Source organism: Alligator mississippiensis, chromosome 4, assembly GCF_030867095.1.
Source record: "Alligator mississippiensis isolate rAllMis1 chromosome 4, rAllMis1, whole genome shotgun sequence".
Taxonomy (NCBI): Eukaryota; Metazoa; Chordata; order Crocodylia; family Alligatoridae; genus Alligator; species Alligator mississippiensis.
Genome location: NC_081827.1, coordinates 45868874 through 45885229, shown reverse-complemented (window position 1 = coordinate 45885229; position 16356 = coordinate 45868874). Strand labels below are relative to the sequence as shown.

The 16356-nt window shown below is 43.5% G+C and overlaps 1 protein-coding gene across 3 annotated transcripts in view; it reads left to right on the top strand.

Annotated features, from left to right (window-relative positions):
• CPED1 (cadherin like and PC-esterase domain containing 1) overlaps positions 1–16356 on the top strand; it is a 244612-nt gene that overhangs the window by 203361 nt on the left and 24895 nt on the right. For 2 of the 3 annotated variants that reach the window (XM_014601008.3, XM_019492042.2), the window contains one exon: positions 7630–7766. In XM_014601008.3, the coding sequence (XP_014456494.1) occupies positions 7630–7766 (137 nt within the window). Of the gene's footprint in view, positions 1–7629; positions 7767–8296; positions 8429–16356 lie in introns of all 3 variants that reach the window. The other variant, XR_002091674.2, reaches the window with a different exon arrangement.

The window sequence follows — 16356 nt, the reverse complement described above, 5'->3', positions numbered from 1 at the left end:
GCCATCCTGTCCAGTAAGACTGACTTGAGAACGCAAGTCAATCGCAGAGAGACCCTGATCAGCTGTTTTATGACTTCTGGGCCCCTGTTATCCATGCATGGCAGGAGGCGTGATTTTGGGACTGGGGATCAGATCCCCAATGCACCATGCAGGGAAGCCCTGGGATCATGGAGCCCTTGACTCTGCACCTCTGAGCTGGGAATCAGTGGCTCCACTGGGAGTCCCAGTTAACTGCTGCTTTCAGCCTCCAGACTTCAGCTGAAGTCAATGGCTACACAGCCTCAGAGGCTTGGAGAACAGATTAGGTGATAAGGGCTCCCAGCCGCCAGGGTGCAGCAGTCAAGCACTTCAGTGCACCCCTCTCCCCCATGGCTAGGAGCAGCAGCTGATCATGGCTCCCAGTATCGGGGGCACAATGGAACCCTTGGCTCCCATGTACTTCTGAGGCTGGGAGCATAGATCTGCTGCCTGGCCTCATGTACAATTTAAGGCATGATGGGAACCAGCCACTAAGTTATTACACATCTATTGTGTAATAGCGTTGTGGCTTATTTCTTGTTTTGTTACACCATTTATTGCATTAATGTATAATGGGTTAATCTGGTTAATCATGTCTTAAGTGTAATGTCTGCAAGGGGCCCAGTCACTACAAACCTTTACAAGATTAAAAAAATAAGGTGAAAAGCCTTACACTAAAATCCCATTTCCAATCCTGCTCCAGTCTCCCTCCTTTCTGCTTTACTGTAACTCAGTACCCATTTGTTTTTAAGTATTTCTTTGGGTTCTTCAGTTTTTCTTAACATACACATATGTAGCCTTTGTTCAAAGGTCTCTTAAAAATCACAACCCCATATGCCTACAGTTTTAAAATAAACCATTCAGATAAACCAGCATTGAATGAATTCCTGTCCTCAATCAAGAGGAAAAAATGTACTGAGCAAGGGACTGAACAATCCACAGGCATTTACTTATCTTCAAAGATTCCTCCCTCATACTGTACAACAAATACACTACCCTCAGTCTTATCTAGATAGACTTGAAGCCAAGACTTTGTTCTATTTACCTTGACTAGATTAGCTGTAGTGGGCCTGATCTGACCTCTGTTTTTTGAGTGTCTTTACCCACTTGCTGTGGTAAGCTGTGGGCCTTCACACACTGAATATTTGTGTCTACCTACAGCACCATGCTCTCTGCCTTCCTCTGTCAAACAGCCAGTGAGTCCTCCCAGATACCTTGGCTTAGAGCAGAGGTTGGTAACCCCCAGCGCGTGTGCCAGAGCATGGTACATGAGGCTATTTTGCTCGGCACACCACAGCTGGCAGCTGCCACTGGCTATAGAACCTGGGCTGCTTGCAGCAGGTGAAAAGAAGACTGCAAGCCCTGCTGCAAGCAGTCTAGGATCTGTGGCAGGCAACAGGGGCCTGCCCAGAGCCCAGGTCAGCTATGGCAGTCAGCCGAGAGGCTGCAACTAGTGCACCAGGGTCTGGAGCCCTGGCCTGGCTCTGTGGGTCGGGACAGCTGCACATGTGCCTCAGGATACACAGTGGGGAAGGGGCCAGGGCAGTACAACCCCAGCCCCCCACCTGGAGGCACATGTGCACCCACTGCCAGCAATGAGGATCAGGCCTCTTGTGGCTCCTTAGCCATCTGCACGCCAAGTTGAGGTGTGGTTGAGGTTGGGATGTTTTTGGCACTCCAGCCAAAAACATTGCCAACCCCTGAGCTAGAGAGATGTATTTATGGAAGGTCCTGTACTTCATAGTGTGGCAGTGTGGTTTCATTAGCTTTGGCCAGTAAAGCAGGAGGTCATTGTCATCACTGAGGTACACCAGCCCCCAGCTATTCAATAGATGGATGTGTATGATGGGTCAGAGACAAGTGCAGCAGGTGTTACCAAATTTGCCTATTACTTTGGGGTGTGCTCATTTCTTAGGGATAGTTTCTAGGGTCTTGGTGATTCTGTCAATGTGCTGCTTGTGTTACTATACGGAGCTGTATCTCTCCCTTCTGCAAGCCCTCACCCCCAGTGGAGCTATCTTGCAGGACTCAATCTCAATGGGACTGGGTTCCTCCAGTCACCAAATCAGTCATACACACAAACACACACAAATTAACGTGACACGCCTGACCTGGCCGGGCTGATCAGCATGGACAGGCTGACACCCTCATATGCCAAAAATCAGTTCATAAGAGCAACAATAAAATGCAGTCAGACACAAGCACACAGGTAAACAGAATCCCTCTGAATCCGGCTGGGTGTCCAGCTGACACTCTCATGTGCCAGCATTCAGTTCATAAGGGCACGTCTGAGTCAAACTGGGTCAGTCAGCATGTACAAGCTGATCCCCTTATATGTTTCAAACTCAGCACGTCCCAATCTTTGGCCTCTTGATGAGCAGACCCCACAATAATTTTGGGCTTCTCAGGGATCTTTAGCATAGGTAAAAGAAGCGTTGCTGCAGAGCACGGGAGGAAAGAGAAGCAGAGAAGGAAAAATATACCCAATTACTACCAGTTTGACTATAAAAGTTATTTATTGCTAAGCATATGAAATATATAATAGTACTAGTAGTAATAGACATGCAAAAGAAAAAAACCCCACAAACAATGACAATACTACCCTGGTTTCACTAAGTATTTGGGGAAACTTAGCTCAAGCTTAACTGATACAGTTCAGGTTCAGAAGTTTATGCCTAGAGAGAAGAGAGAGAGAGAGCGAGCGCTGGGATCTCACCTAGTCCACGGTACTCAGGCTGCAAAGCTGACAGGCACAGTCCGTAGCACAATCCTTGAAGAGAGAGACGATCTGTTCTTCCAGCGTCCCAAGAATGACAGGGGATGGTGTCAGCACAGGAGTTTTCTTCTTCTTTCCTTTTCCTCTCCTTCTCCTTTCCTCCTCCTTCTCCTCCTCCTTCTTCTTCTTGCAGCACACACACTTACAGATTTTTATACCCTCAGTTCAGCTGCTTCGAAGCACCCTCAGTAGTGTAAATCATTGTCTTTTCTATTGACAAGGGGTTATCTGGTTTGGAACATCTCAGGAAACTGATTGATAATCAGGAAACACTTAAGATTAGGGAGTAACCCAAATACTTGGGAGCCAGCTTGAAATTCCTTTGGATGGCATATATACTGATGGGATATCTTATGGTTTCTTCAGGAACAATAGATAGCTTGCAGCATCAGGATTTTGGATTTTTACTTGTTGTGCACAAGCCTCAGCTTAGCATGACTTTTCCAGATTTTACTATAGTCTTTTAACAGACTTAAGACAATTATTGGGGTGCTCATAACCTTTTGTGGAGAGGACTCCCACCAGTCGTCTCGGGAAAAGTATGACAACACCTGGGATTAGGGCTCCAGCAGGCTGGATGCTGTGATGAACCCTTAACCATTGTTCAAATGTTACCCATACCCCCTCTGACTCAGTCTCTTGCCTCAGCATTCCCTAACCCGGCAACCAAGTTTTAGTCAATCAAGTTTAAATAGGACTCCCATAGTGGGACCGGGGAATGTACGGCCCGAGATGCCTATTAAACTTAGAGCTGTGTGTGTGTGTCTGGGGGGGGGAAAAGTCCTTAGTAAATCCAGATTAGAACTGGTCTGATAAATGCTGAGCTGGGTGTGTATGAACATGGGTTGATTAACATTTGAAGCACAGATTCCCCATCATGCAGTGCTCCCCTGCTTCTCTGGTCCCAGAATTCACTGCAGTCTCTGCTTCAGGCTTTCTGTTCTCCATCTCTCATGTAAATGAACGGTCATCTGGTTCCATCTCGGATGTAAATGAGACCTAGGGCAGTTGTTTCACTCTTATCACCCTTATCTGGAGGGTCTTAGGTGTGTCTCTTACTACATCTGAATCAGTTTCATTTATGTAGAGGAGGGAGGGGGGGTGAGTCCTTTGTGAGTCAGACAGACTGCATCCTGTGCCAGGGTTGCCCAAGAACACAGAGCTGAGATGTAACACAGGTGCTTCAAGTCTTATGCCCCTTAGGGTAGCATTCTGGTTTGTTTTTTTTTCTGGGTGCCTAGATGATGACCTCTAAGCCCCATGTAGATTGCCATTCTATTCTACCTGTGTGAATGGCTACCTACCCATACTGAAATAGCATGAGGGCTGGAGCAAATGTTGTAAATGCCTACCTAAGATTATAGGCAGATCTAATAATTATATTGCTGTCAAAGGATAGCAATATAAGCTGTTAGGATGCAACTCTTAATGTTTGCATGATTCTACAGTGATACAAGTATAGCAAAACTGATCTAACTTTAACCCTGTTGCATTCAGGGTCAAAGGTAGGATGGTTTGGCTCACTTGGATCACTACGAACTCAGACTGATGTAACAATGTAACAGCTGCTGCATGCTCCTGAGCTGCAGCTCCCCTTCCCCTCTTTAAAGAGGCTAAAATGTACATTTGTCCGTATCCTGGGTAATTTCTGTTAGTCAAATAGTAAGGTATTGGGCTCAGTACAGGAGTAACTAAATTAAATTGCAGTATGGATACAAGTAACACTTAGACCAGTTTGCCGAGGCAGAATCTATCTAAATTACATGTTTTTTTGTAAGCGGTGTAGTTTTTATTTGTAGCAAATAGAGCACACATTTGCCTTTTGTTAGGGGAAGCTAATCTTAGACCAGGTTCCACCATTTTTAAACCAGTCTATATGTTCAAGACTTCTGTTCTGTTATAGATATAGACCGGTTTCCAGTCACTTCTACCAGTAAAAGTGTAATGCCTGTACCTGGCCTTTAAGTGCAGGTTAAACTTGAAGTTGACAGGTTTACAAACCTCTTAAAGCTGTCTGGAAAGGTTCATAAGTGTGCCTGGAAAATGAAGTACTTTTTTTGGACAAGTTCACTGTGAATCAGGTTGGTCTTATATGTGGACATCACCTGCTTTGTGCCATGAGTTGGTCCTCCAGGTATCCCACACTGCATTGCTCCCCTCCCCCCACCTCCCCCCCATAACTGGCCACTCTGGTATGTAGCCAAAAATCTACTGCCTCTTTTTTTCCCCTTTTGTTAGTACCTTTTGTCAGTGAGCTCCTTTGCATTGCTTGTTCAATAAAAACTATATTTCCAACTAGCAGTTCCCTCACTTCCTACTTGACTGTGGCCCCTCATCATGCCTTCCCATCTCCTGGGAACCCCAAAACCTGGGTCTAAGCACTTCCTCCCCTCCTGGGAACCCCAATCAGGCAACCAGGGTGCAGAGTTAGGTCAAGTACAGGATACTGAACTTTACTGTGCTTATGTTTAGAAGAGAAGGGAACGCAAAGAAGTGGAAATACCTGCTTCCCCGCCACCCCCCAAGCCACATGTCACCTACCCTCTGGAACTGCCAAAGCATGGATGAAAGCACCTACCTCCCCCCCTCCCCCCCCAATTCATCCACTGAGGGCCTTGTTACATGGTAATTGTGGGTGGCTCCTGAAGCTCTTAATACCTGGATTGTCTACATATTAACACCTGAAGCTAGTTTTAAGCACTTATTATGTGGCTCAAAATTGCACCACTCCAGGGCAGGATTATTTCCAGTACATGTTACCCAGCTTGCATTACACTAAGGTATAGCTACTCTAGGCTACACCTACTGTAAACACTCTACACGCTTTCCTCCCCCATTGGCCAGGATTAGGCCCACGTTCCCCCTCCCCCACATGCCCGACCGCACTCCCCAGCACCGTAGATCCCCGCTCAGTGCCTCCCTACCCCACCTTTACTTGTGGCTGCCCACACTGTCTGTCCTTGGGAGCAGGCAGGGAAGAATTAAACTGCCTGCCCAGTGACTGCCACTGCTGCTCCCGGGGTGGGTTTAATCCAGAAAAGAGCAGCAGCCCAGCAGTGACTTCCCCTCCCTGCCTGCTCCCCTAGGACAGAAAGTGTGGGCAAGCCACAAGTAAGTGGGGCAGGGGAGTGAAGGGAGGAACCCTGGATGGTGGGGGGCAAGTGGCAGGGGGGAAGCCTGGAATGGGAGGGGGGTTGGGGATTTTTACCTTTCAGTCCCTCAGGACTCTGCTGACCTGAACACATGATTGCTTCAAACTCAAGCCAGCACTAACACTGATCAACATTTGTATGGCTCTCTGTGACATGTAACAAGGCCCTGTGAAGTATGCTGGGTTGGGTGCTCACTCCTATGTGCTATTGTCAGAACCACGGCACTTCAACTCCTAAAAAGTGTCTGTTCCACCTGGAATGCTAGTGAATCATGTGTGTGGACACCTCTGACCTGCAATGACTATGAACTTGTGATAAAGTGAAAGTGTGATGCTGAGAGAATAGAAACCCCACTATAAGCATAAATATACTGGCAAAATTACATTTTATATTGTCTGGGGATTTGCCAACATAAGCTGCATTGTCTTGGCATTCTTATGGTGGCAAAGCATATTTCTAGTGTAGACTAGGCCTTAGAAGTGCTGGATGCCCTCAACTCCTTTCATTTCCCTCTAGAACATAGATGTGAATGATTTTAAATGAGATTTAAGTGTAAAATGTTCAGAAGCACTGAAGTGATTGGGCATCAATTTTCCAAAGTGATTTAGATATTTATGAGCCCAAATCATATTCCAGCAGTTGCCAAACCAAACAAAGGGCTATTCCAACCCATTTGGGGCCTCAGCACTTTGAGTGGGCTTGTAGAATCCACAGACTGTAGATAGGCTCACACAGAAGCAAGGTCATAAGCACACATGAGTTGACCAGAAGTTGGGTCATGAGTCCAGAAGTGGGGCTGCAGCCCAGAAAAGGTTGGGAAGAACTGCCCCATTGATTTACAGTGGGGCCATAAGCTCCAAAGTATCAAAGTCATTCTTTAAAACTGGATGAAGAAGCCTATGTCACTTAGGGGTGTACTTGGTAGCCATGTTGGTCTGAGACAAAAAGACATACAAAAAACTAGAACTCTTGGTTCCAAAATGATACCTTTTATTAGAACAACTGAAAAATGGCAAGAAAATTGTCCTTTTCTGCAAGCTTTTGGGATCAAAGTCCCTTCGTCAGGCTCTGGGAAAAGTGTAAACGGTACAAGATGGTAAAAAGTCCCCATGGGTAGGAAATAAACTTCATTTTTGCAGAGGGAGCTGAAGATGGAAGTCTGTCCCTCTGTGTCCAGGAGAGTGTCTTTGTGAGCTGTGTTGAGTAGCTCTTTGATGGGTTGATCAGGTAGAATTCCTTCCCTGGAGGTGTCAGATGGCAGGCAGGGAGGCAAAAAAAACTTCCTTGTTGCTCTGCAATGAAGTTTAAAATCCAAAATCGGCTGAAATTCAGCATCTTCCATGTTTCAGGGATGTACTTTGTAGCCGTGTTAGTCTGAGACAAAAAGACTTTGATCCCGAAAGCTTGTAGAAAGGGACAATTTTCTTGCCATTTTCCAGTTGGTCTAATAAAAGGTATCATTTTGGAACCAAGAGTTCTAGTTTTTTTGTATGTCCTATGTCACTTATGCACTTTTGAATTTTTTCTGTCCCACTTCTTGTGCTTGACCCTCAGTGGGCACATCTACACATGCCCCTATAAGAAAGTGTTTAATGATACGTTGCTAAACCAGGACGATTAAGCAGATGACAAAAATTGACAGAGATACACAGGAAATTCAAAAGGCTTTTTGCTGTTTTACAGGGCAGTGGATCGTCCCTTGCCTCAGCTGCTCTGACAACAGAACCTGTGACTGGCGAGCAATAACATGGCAGCCACAAAACTGTCGTCATGCTGTCCTGACTAAACCTGAGCTCCAGCAATGTGTTGAAGGCAGAAAGGTACATGGTGGATTTAATCTTTATATCTGCTGTAACTGTAGCAAAAGATGAAGATTTCATTTTTAGTTACTTTGAAATATATATTCCGGATATTATGTACTGGTGTGAATATACACATGTTGTGATTAAAGAAGAAATTACTATTTCTTTTTATTTTAAACCACAAAGATAAAAAAGCAATAATTGTGCATTATTCAGTCCCTTATATTATAATAGTGTTGCACTGCCATTTAACATAAGAACTGCCATACTAGGCCAGACCAAAGATTTATTTAGCCTAGTAATCTTGTCTGTGGCTGTTCCAAGTAGCAGATGGAAAGTAACATAGGCCATCATTTGGCACTGGTGGGATTTCAGAATATAAAATGTGTACTTGTCAGGAAGTGAAAAAGTGAAAAATAAGTTTTAATTGTTAAAGACTGACATATACTTTGCATGCACGCTCTGTTTCTTCTGCTGTATACCTAATGCATGGCATTGCTTGTGCATACTAATCTTACCAAGTCTTCTTGCACATTCTTTTCTTATAGTGAAGCTTCTAAGGTGATTGCTTGGAAATACAATGTCTCCTTAGTAGGCATGATATGACTGTATAACATTTGAGAGAGTGATCTCTGATCTGAGACTCAGGTACATTTACTGGGGATACAAGTGTCCAGAAAGTAAGTAAATAATTGTTATAAAGATCTATGACAATATATTTTCAAGGTTAAAAATAAATGTATTTTAGGTTAACCCAGACTTTTTATCTATTCAGACAAGTAGAAGAGATATCATAATCATCATTTCTCTGATATTTTATTTGACACTTTCTTCTTATGTAGTTACTCGTTATCATGCACAGAGTTCTACGTTGCCTTTTGGCTTCTTCCCCTGTGTTTTTTTCCCCAGATCCAGCCCATGGGTTATAAATGTCTGATGGCTACATATGTTGCATTAAATTATTAGGGCTTGAATATGTTGTTGGACCCTTAACACCTCTCTGCCAGAGCAATGGAAGCCAGCTTCAAAGTGAATGTAAATGAAATTTATACCCTGTCAGAGCATTGTAGATGGGCCTTCATGCAAATGAGCATTGGGCAAAATTCAAAGTGGTTCCTTCAATGCCTAGATGGGCTTCTGCTGAATTTAGGCACCTAAATTGCAGAGAAATAAAATGGCCCCCTGCCAACACAAAATTCGGTAGGAGCTAGAATTTATTAGGTACCTCCATTTCAAATCAAGTCAAGTCAGTCCCAAGGCCATTATGACCATAGAGGCACCTTTGATGCTGTAACAAACCTTTTCTACTCTGCCCTGGGTTTGGCTAGCTTTGTGCACTCTGTCAGTTGAAGCCCTGTCCAGTCCTTAATATTTGTTCCCTAGCTCTTCTTGGGTCTACCTCTATTTCTCTTGGGAATCCCCACACTGCATCCTGTATTATGGTGTTGGCAAGGGTGTCTGACCTTCTCATGATGTGTTCAAGCCACTACAGGTTCTTTCATTGCCAGGCTACAGACAGAAGTTACGCATAAACCAATTTAAGTGATCAGAAACTGGTTTAAACCTATAACAGAACATAAGTTCAGTACACATAAACCAGTTTCACAATACCGGTTTGAGATAAACCTGGTTGAACATAGTATCAGGTTTTATGGATTAAACTCAAACCAGTTTATGGAACTTCTGCCCCAGACCCCATTCTGGTTTAAGTTAAACCAGAGTCCCCCAGCATCCCAGCATGCTCTGCAGCCCTGGACTGGGCTGTGCTCTCTGCTCCAGTGGATGCTGGCCCCCCACAAATGAAAGGGGAAGGGAAGATTTATTCTCCCTCCCTCCCTCCCCTGGCCCAGCAGCACAGACCCCAGCGTGATCTTCCAGGCAGGGGCACAGTAGCCTGTCAGGCATTTCTCTGCTTGATGCTCCAGTGGTGGAGGGTGGCCAGCCCCAGCAGTAGCATCAAGTGAACTGGCCAGGGATGGAGTTTAATTCCCTCTTCCTTGTCTGAGCAGCACAGAGCCAAGCCAGGGCTGTCTGGCAGTCCTCCCTCACTGTCAGTGCGGCAGCAAAGGGAGAGCACCAGGCAGACCCCAGCTGAGGTCTGTGCTGGTGGGACAGGGAGGGGGGAATTAAAGCCCCTCCCTGTCCAGGTCACTTAAGGCTACTGCCAGGGCTGGCCACGCCCCGCAGCATAGCTTCCCTGCAGCCAAGGGCACGCTCTAGCGCCCCTTGGCTTCTGGCCTGACCCACTGCAGGCATGTGCCTGCATTTCCTGAGTTATAAGTGAATGTCTATTCACCTGCAAATTGGTTCGATCTAGGCAGGTTAGAGTAACCTGCAAAGACTGAATCAATTCAGGCTCTGGCTTTTTGGATGCCTGTGTCTAGCCACAACCTCTAACAATGGCTCATAGGTTCCAATTTTGTAACTGATTTGCTGCTTGGCAGACTCATTAGTCTGATGCTCAGTGTACAAGATATGCAGCAGACTCCTAAAAAGCAGTCTCCTAAAACACTTCCATTTGGGATTTCAAAATATTCTTGATGTATATATACCAGGGCTTCTGAGCATGTTCAAAAGTGATTCAGGTGGAGCTCATAAGTACACCGTGATTTACAGTGCCTCAGCTTCAACAAGAAGTGTTGGGAGTGTGCCCTCACCTAGTCTTTTCTGTAATCTGGTGATTAAGGGACTCTTCTGGGCAATGGAGGCGTGGGCTTGAATTTCCTCAGGGTGAGGAAGACCGATAACCCATGTCTCCTATCATCAAGTCATCAAATGTTTTTTAACCACTAAGCTATTGGGCAAAAGTGAGCATAATTCATTCAACAGCAGTATCAGAAGTGAGGTTAGGTATTGTGAACCCCAAGTGAACACCAGACCCTGATGGACAGCCTGAGTCAGGTACCTTAGTTCCTCAGAAGAATGGGAATCCTGACACACCCTGTGCTTAGTATTTCCTACAGATATATCTATCTATAAATAGATATATCTCTATATCAGTATCTATCTATATCTATCTATCTATCTATATCTATGTATATATCTCTATATCTATATCTATCTATATACATAGATATAGATAGATATAGATATAGAGATATATATATCTGTAGGACAGGGTGGCACCTATATCCATCCATCCATAGGCCCATCTATATGTTCACTCAAAAAAAAGATCTATATCTATATCTATACACTTATATTTATAGATATAAAAGTGTGTGTGTGTGCATGTATGTATACACACACACACATGTGTGCATGTGCACACACACACATGTATATATGAGTGAACATATACATAGTAACCATCCAATGCATATTTATATTTGCCAATTCATGCTATTAATTTAGTTATATATTCTGGCTTTAATCACTTATGGAGGTCACTAAATTCTAGATCAACCCAGAGATTTTATCTATTTAGACAAGTAGAAGAAAAATCATAATCATCAGTTTTTTGACACTTTCTTCTTATCTGGTCACTCCTTATCAAGCACAGGGTTTTACGTTGCCTTTTAGCTTCTTCCCCCCTGTATTTTTTCCCCAAGAATGGGGCTGTCTTGCATTGTGATGATTTCACTTACAGAATATATTCTGTTTTCAGTTTAATTCATTTAACCAGGAGAATTCCAGTGGAGTGGTCTCTATGATGACATAGTCTCTGTGGCATAATCTCTGTGGCATGGTCTCTATGAATATGGTATAGAATGCTGTATGAATTTTATTGCTATTGCAGATAAACAAAGCATCTGTTTAATACAATAATGATTCTACCACCAGAGTATATATTAATTTAACCTAACTTTGGTCTTCTAGGATTTTGTACTAATATAATGTAGCTTTAATATATCACTTTTCACCTTTAGAGTTCAAAGTACTTTGCCAAGAAGTTAATCATCTGTATTTTACATTTTGGGAAGCTGCAGCACAGTGAGAATGAGTGACTTGCCCCAAACCATCCAGCAAGCCAGTACAGAACTTGAAATAAATTCTACATCTCAGTCTAGTGCTCTGTCTACTAGATCACACAGTATTTGAGCTGCTATTTAAAGTTAATTTCAAACTTATGGCAGTAAAATGTTATAGTATTATATACAATAGCAAATTCTCACCCTATGTGCCTCATGTGTGTAACCCTGGGCACGACACTACCCCCGCCTTCACCTGAATAGTGGGATCCAGTGGCCCCACCAGCTCCCTGGGTAGCTGCTGCAGGGTCCCTGAGCAGAGAGCCTCCCCTTACAATCAAACAACCTTGAAGACTGTTATAAAACTATTTACAGGATTTCATTATTTACAAGGTAACATATAACCAATACAATAGAACAGATGTTACACTGCATGATCTGGTGACGTTGGCTTAAGGGTTAATGCATCTTGGATACACATTACACTAGGGGAAGGCATACAAATTACCCACAATAAATGAGGATCCAATACATAAATGCATTGATACTCCAACTAATAAACCATCAAAAACTTATTTACATACTCTATAACTTGTACAGTGTGTACTGAGGACCCTGTGTGCACAGTCCCTGACTGGGTGTCTCAGGGAGCAGGACTGTGTCTGTGCCCCTTCACAGGATCTGTGGGCGGTGCCTGGTGCTGGCATCCTTAGAATGAGCTCGAGGGGTCTCCATGCAGGAGGTGGTGGCTTCTCCCCTGCAGTCCCTGCAAGAGAGCTTATTCCTGCCCAGACCCCTTCCCTGGCTCAGCCTGGAGCAGTGGCTGGGCTGCAGGTTGTAACAGTTTCTCTTGCTCAGCACTGCAGCCCTTCCTGTTCCTTCAGGTGGGTCCATTTTTAATGCTGCTACATGTGTATGCATGCAAATAGTGTCATTGACTCAGACTGTGCAATGACCTCAAATGAATTGGTCTTGCCAGGTTTGCATGAAAATAATAACTTAGCTTGACCCATCTTGACCCATCTTGGCCCTGGAATAGTATTAGTCTTGTCACATTGCACAATATAAACAGGCTAAAATGAGGTTAGTATCTGAATGGGAAAATCCAGGTCAGGCAGAGAGGGATGTTTATGGCCCTTACCTCTGAGTTGGTACATGCAGGTCTTATGAGATTGCATGGCACGTAAAAAAAAAAGTAAGTATTGTAGTATCGTTGTCAAATGCCAGCTATGGTAACTATAAGCTACTTTCTTAAATTCATCCTGCAGCTTTATGCAACAAGAAATAAATTCTTCTAAAAAAATTTTTTTTTAATGAACTATGATTGAGCACTGTTAACAGTTCCTAAACTTTACCCATGGTATAGCTGCATTTTAATGACAAATGACCAGAAATAGGTTAATGGGGTTTGTATAGCAAATATCTTTGGGCCATTTTGGGGTGAAAATAAACATATATAGAAGCACTAGATATGTTTTAGGAAAAAAATTCTGGTTTCCCCATATTTCATAGAGAAAAAATAGAACACATCCATTGACATATTGTCCCTAACTTACTTTTTTTGTATTTACCCAATTTCTAAGAGGATAAAGCCAATCAGACCTTTAGCCACCTATGCTACAATTCAGTTATGAATAAAACTTACAGAAGGAATGTGAAATTATTTAGTTTTCTGAACTTCAGTCTGGTGACATTTCTTGTATTAAAATCTGTTTGTATTTCAGAGGTAATTTATAAAGTATAGTCTGTCTGTCTGTCACTCTCTCTCTCTCTCTCTCCCCCTCCCTCCCTTCCCCATCCTTTTTCCAATAAGCATAATCTAGTTGTCAGCTTCACTGTCCATTTGTTTTTGGTTTGCCATTTAACTACTGTTTACCTTTTGTGTGTATGAAATTGTGTTTGCTCTTAATTAGGCTCTATTTCATGAAAACTTGAGGCCACTGTTTGAGAATTGCTACTCTCATGGTAGAAACTACAAGCATACAAGTAGCTGGGTTTTTGGTTGTAGCTGTGTTGGTCTAAGTACATAGGCAGGCAAAGTTCTTTGGGTAGATGTGATATCTTTTATTAGACCAACTGAGTAGTTGGGAAAAAGTTCTTTGCAAGCTTTTGGGTGCAATCACCCTTCTTCAGGCATAGGGAGTCTCTGCTGTTCTGAGACTCCAAGGGATGAAAAGCTAAAAGTGTGACAGGATGTCAGTGAGAATGTAAATAGATGGAAATTAGGAAATCAAAAGGAGAAAAGGAAGGGAGGGGAGGAAGTGAGGGGAAGAAAAGTGTAAAAGGTAAGGTCTGGCAGGTACCTGGTGAATCAGATGTCAGGCAGGTTGTAATGTGTCATAAATCCAATGTCTATATTGAGTCCATGATTTTTTGTATCCAGTAGATTTATGAAGTGAAGTTCGTAGGTTTGTCTATGAAAGGTGTTTTGTAAGTTCCCTCTGAGGATTAGAACTGAGAGATCAGCAAGGCCGTGATTGTCTTGTAAGAAGTGTGCCCTCACAGGTAATTGGGTATTCTTGTCTCTGATAGATTTTCAATGTGCATTCATTCTGGTGCGCAGGCGTTGTTTGGTTTCTCCTGCATATTTTCATCAGGGAATTTGGTGCACTGGATGAGATAGATAACATTTCTGGAGGTGCAAGTGTAAGATCCAGGAATGTTGATGTTTCTGTTATGGGGTATAGTTATTGTGGGGGTGGTGGAGATGTGTTGGCATGTTTTGCATTTCTTGTCCTGGCATGGTCTGGATCCATTTGGTGTGTTTTGGGTCACAGGGAGTTTGTTTCTGGTGATGAGGTTAGTGAGGTTTGGTGCTTGTTTAAAGGCTAGGATGGGTGGTTCTGGAAAGATCTCTTTAAGAGAGGGGTCTTCTTCAAGTATGGGTTACAATTGCTTGAGGATTTTCCATGTAGGTTCCAGGGAAGGGTAATATGTCATAACTAATGGTGTGCAATTTGTGGGGATTTCGTTTTTGTACTGCAGCAAATCTTCACGTGGTATGTGGGTAGCTCTTTCAAAAGTATGATCTATCTCTATGAAGGAGTGTCCTTGTTGGGAGATTTGTGAGGTGGTGATCATGGGTATTCTCCTCAGTACAAATTCAATGGTATTGGAGGGCTTGGCTGTATATTACAGCCTTCTTGGTGTGTTTAGGGTGATTGCTGGTTTTGTGTAGATATGTATGTTGGTCTATGGGTTTCTTGTATATGGTAATTTGTATTTTACCATTTTGGATATTGATCATGGTGTCCAAAAAGGAAATGCTGGTAGTAGAGTATTCAACAGAGTCTAATGGAAGAATGATGATTGTTGAATATTTTTATGGAAATTGATGAGAGACAGAAGGCTTTCGGTCTAAATGATGAAGATGTCATCTGTGTATCTCAGGTATAGCATAGGTTTGATGGTGAAGTTCTTGAGGAATTCTTCTTCCAGGTGGACTATAAAAAGGTTGGCATATTGTGTGGCCATTTTGGTGCCCATAGCTGTGCCCATGGTTTGGAGGAAGTGTTGGTTGTTGAAACTTAAGTTGTTGTATGTGAGGATGAAGTATATGAGTTCAATGATATCCTGAGGTCTGTACTCTGAGTTGTAATCTTGCTCTTGTAGATATGTGAGACAGCCTTGGATGCCAAACTGGTGTGGGATGTTGGTGTATAAGCTAGTGACATCCACTGTGGCTAGGAGGGTATTGCTGGGAAAGTGGTCTATGTTTTTGAGTTTTCGCAGGAAGTCTGTTGTGTCTTGGATAAAACTTGGTCTTTGGGTGACAAGCAGGTTTCGGATGGATTTGATTAAACCTGATATTTCTTTCATTAGGGTTCCATGGTTAGAAATGATAGGTCTGCCAGGGTTCCCTTGTTTGTGGATTTTAGGGAGTGGGTAAAAAGTCCCTGGATTGGGTAGTGGAAGGATCAGGATCTGAATTTTTTCTTGTAGTTCAGATGGACATGATGTGATGGTGGTTTTGAGTTTTGAGGTGAAAAGGGGAGTTGATCTTCCTCAAGTTTTGTATAGAAGATAGTGTCAGAGAGTTGTCTGTTGACTTCTTTTATGTAGTCTTCACAGTTAGGGATGACTATATCTCCTCCTTTATCTGCTGGTTTTATTACTATTTTTTTCCAGCTACTCAGTTGGTCTAATAAAAGATATCACATCTACACAAAGAACCTTGCAAGCATACAAGTATTCATTCAGTTTCTCCTGGGGAAACATGCCCGCTATGGGGAAAACATCAACCTGGAAGATATCCCTTCTGAGAGGAAACTCCCTTTAAAGAATGAATGTGTGCATGCTTCCCTCTTGACCTGGTTCAGGAGGGGTGGGGAGCAGCAGCAGGAGCTGGTCCTCACCTCTTTCCCAAACTGGGGACTATCACCTGGGTGGCGGGAGCAGCAGTGGCAAGGCCAGGAACTGGTCTTTGAGAATCCCTCCCTGATATTTGTTCCCAGCCCTGCTAACTTCCCCTTGCTGCTCCTGCCACTGAACTGGGCAGTGGGGGTGGCAGTTTCAAAGCCAGGAATTGGGCTTGAGGAAGCTCTCCCTGAGCCTACTTCCCCCTACCCCCAGCTTCACATTGCTGCACCTGCCACCTGCAGCAAGGTTGGCAAGGAGAAGCTGGCCAGACTTGGAACTGGGACCAAGGAAACTCTTCCTGAGGCACCAGGACAATGTTTTCCATACTTCTCCAGAGC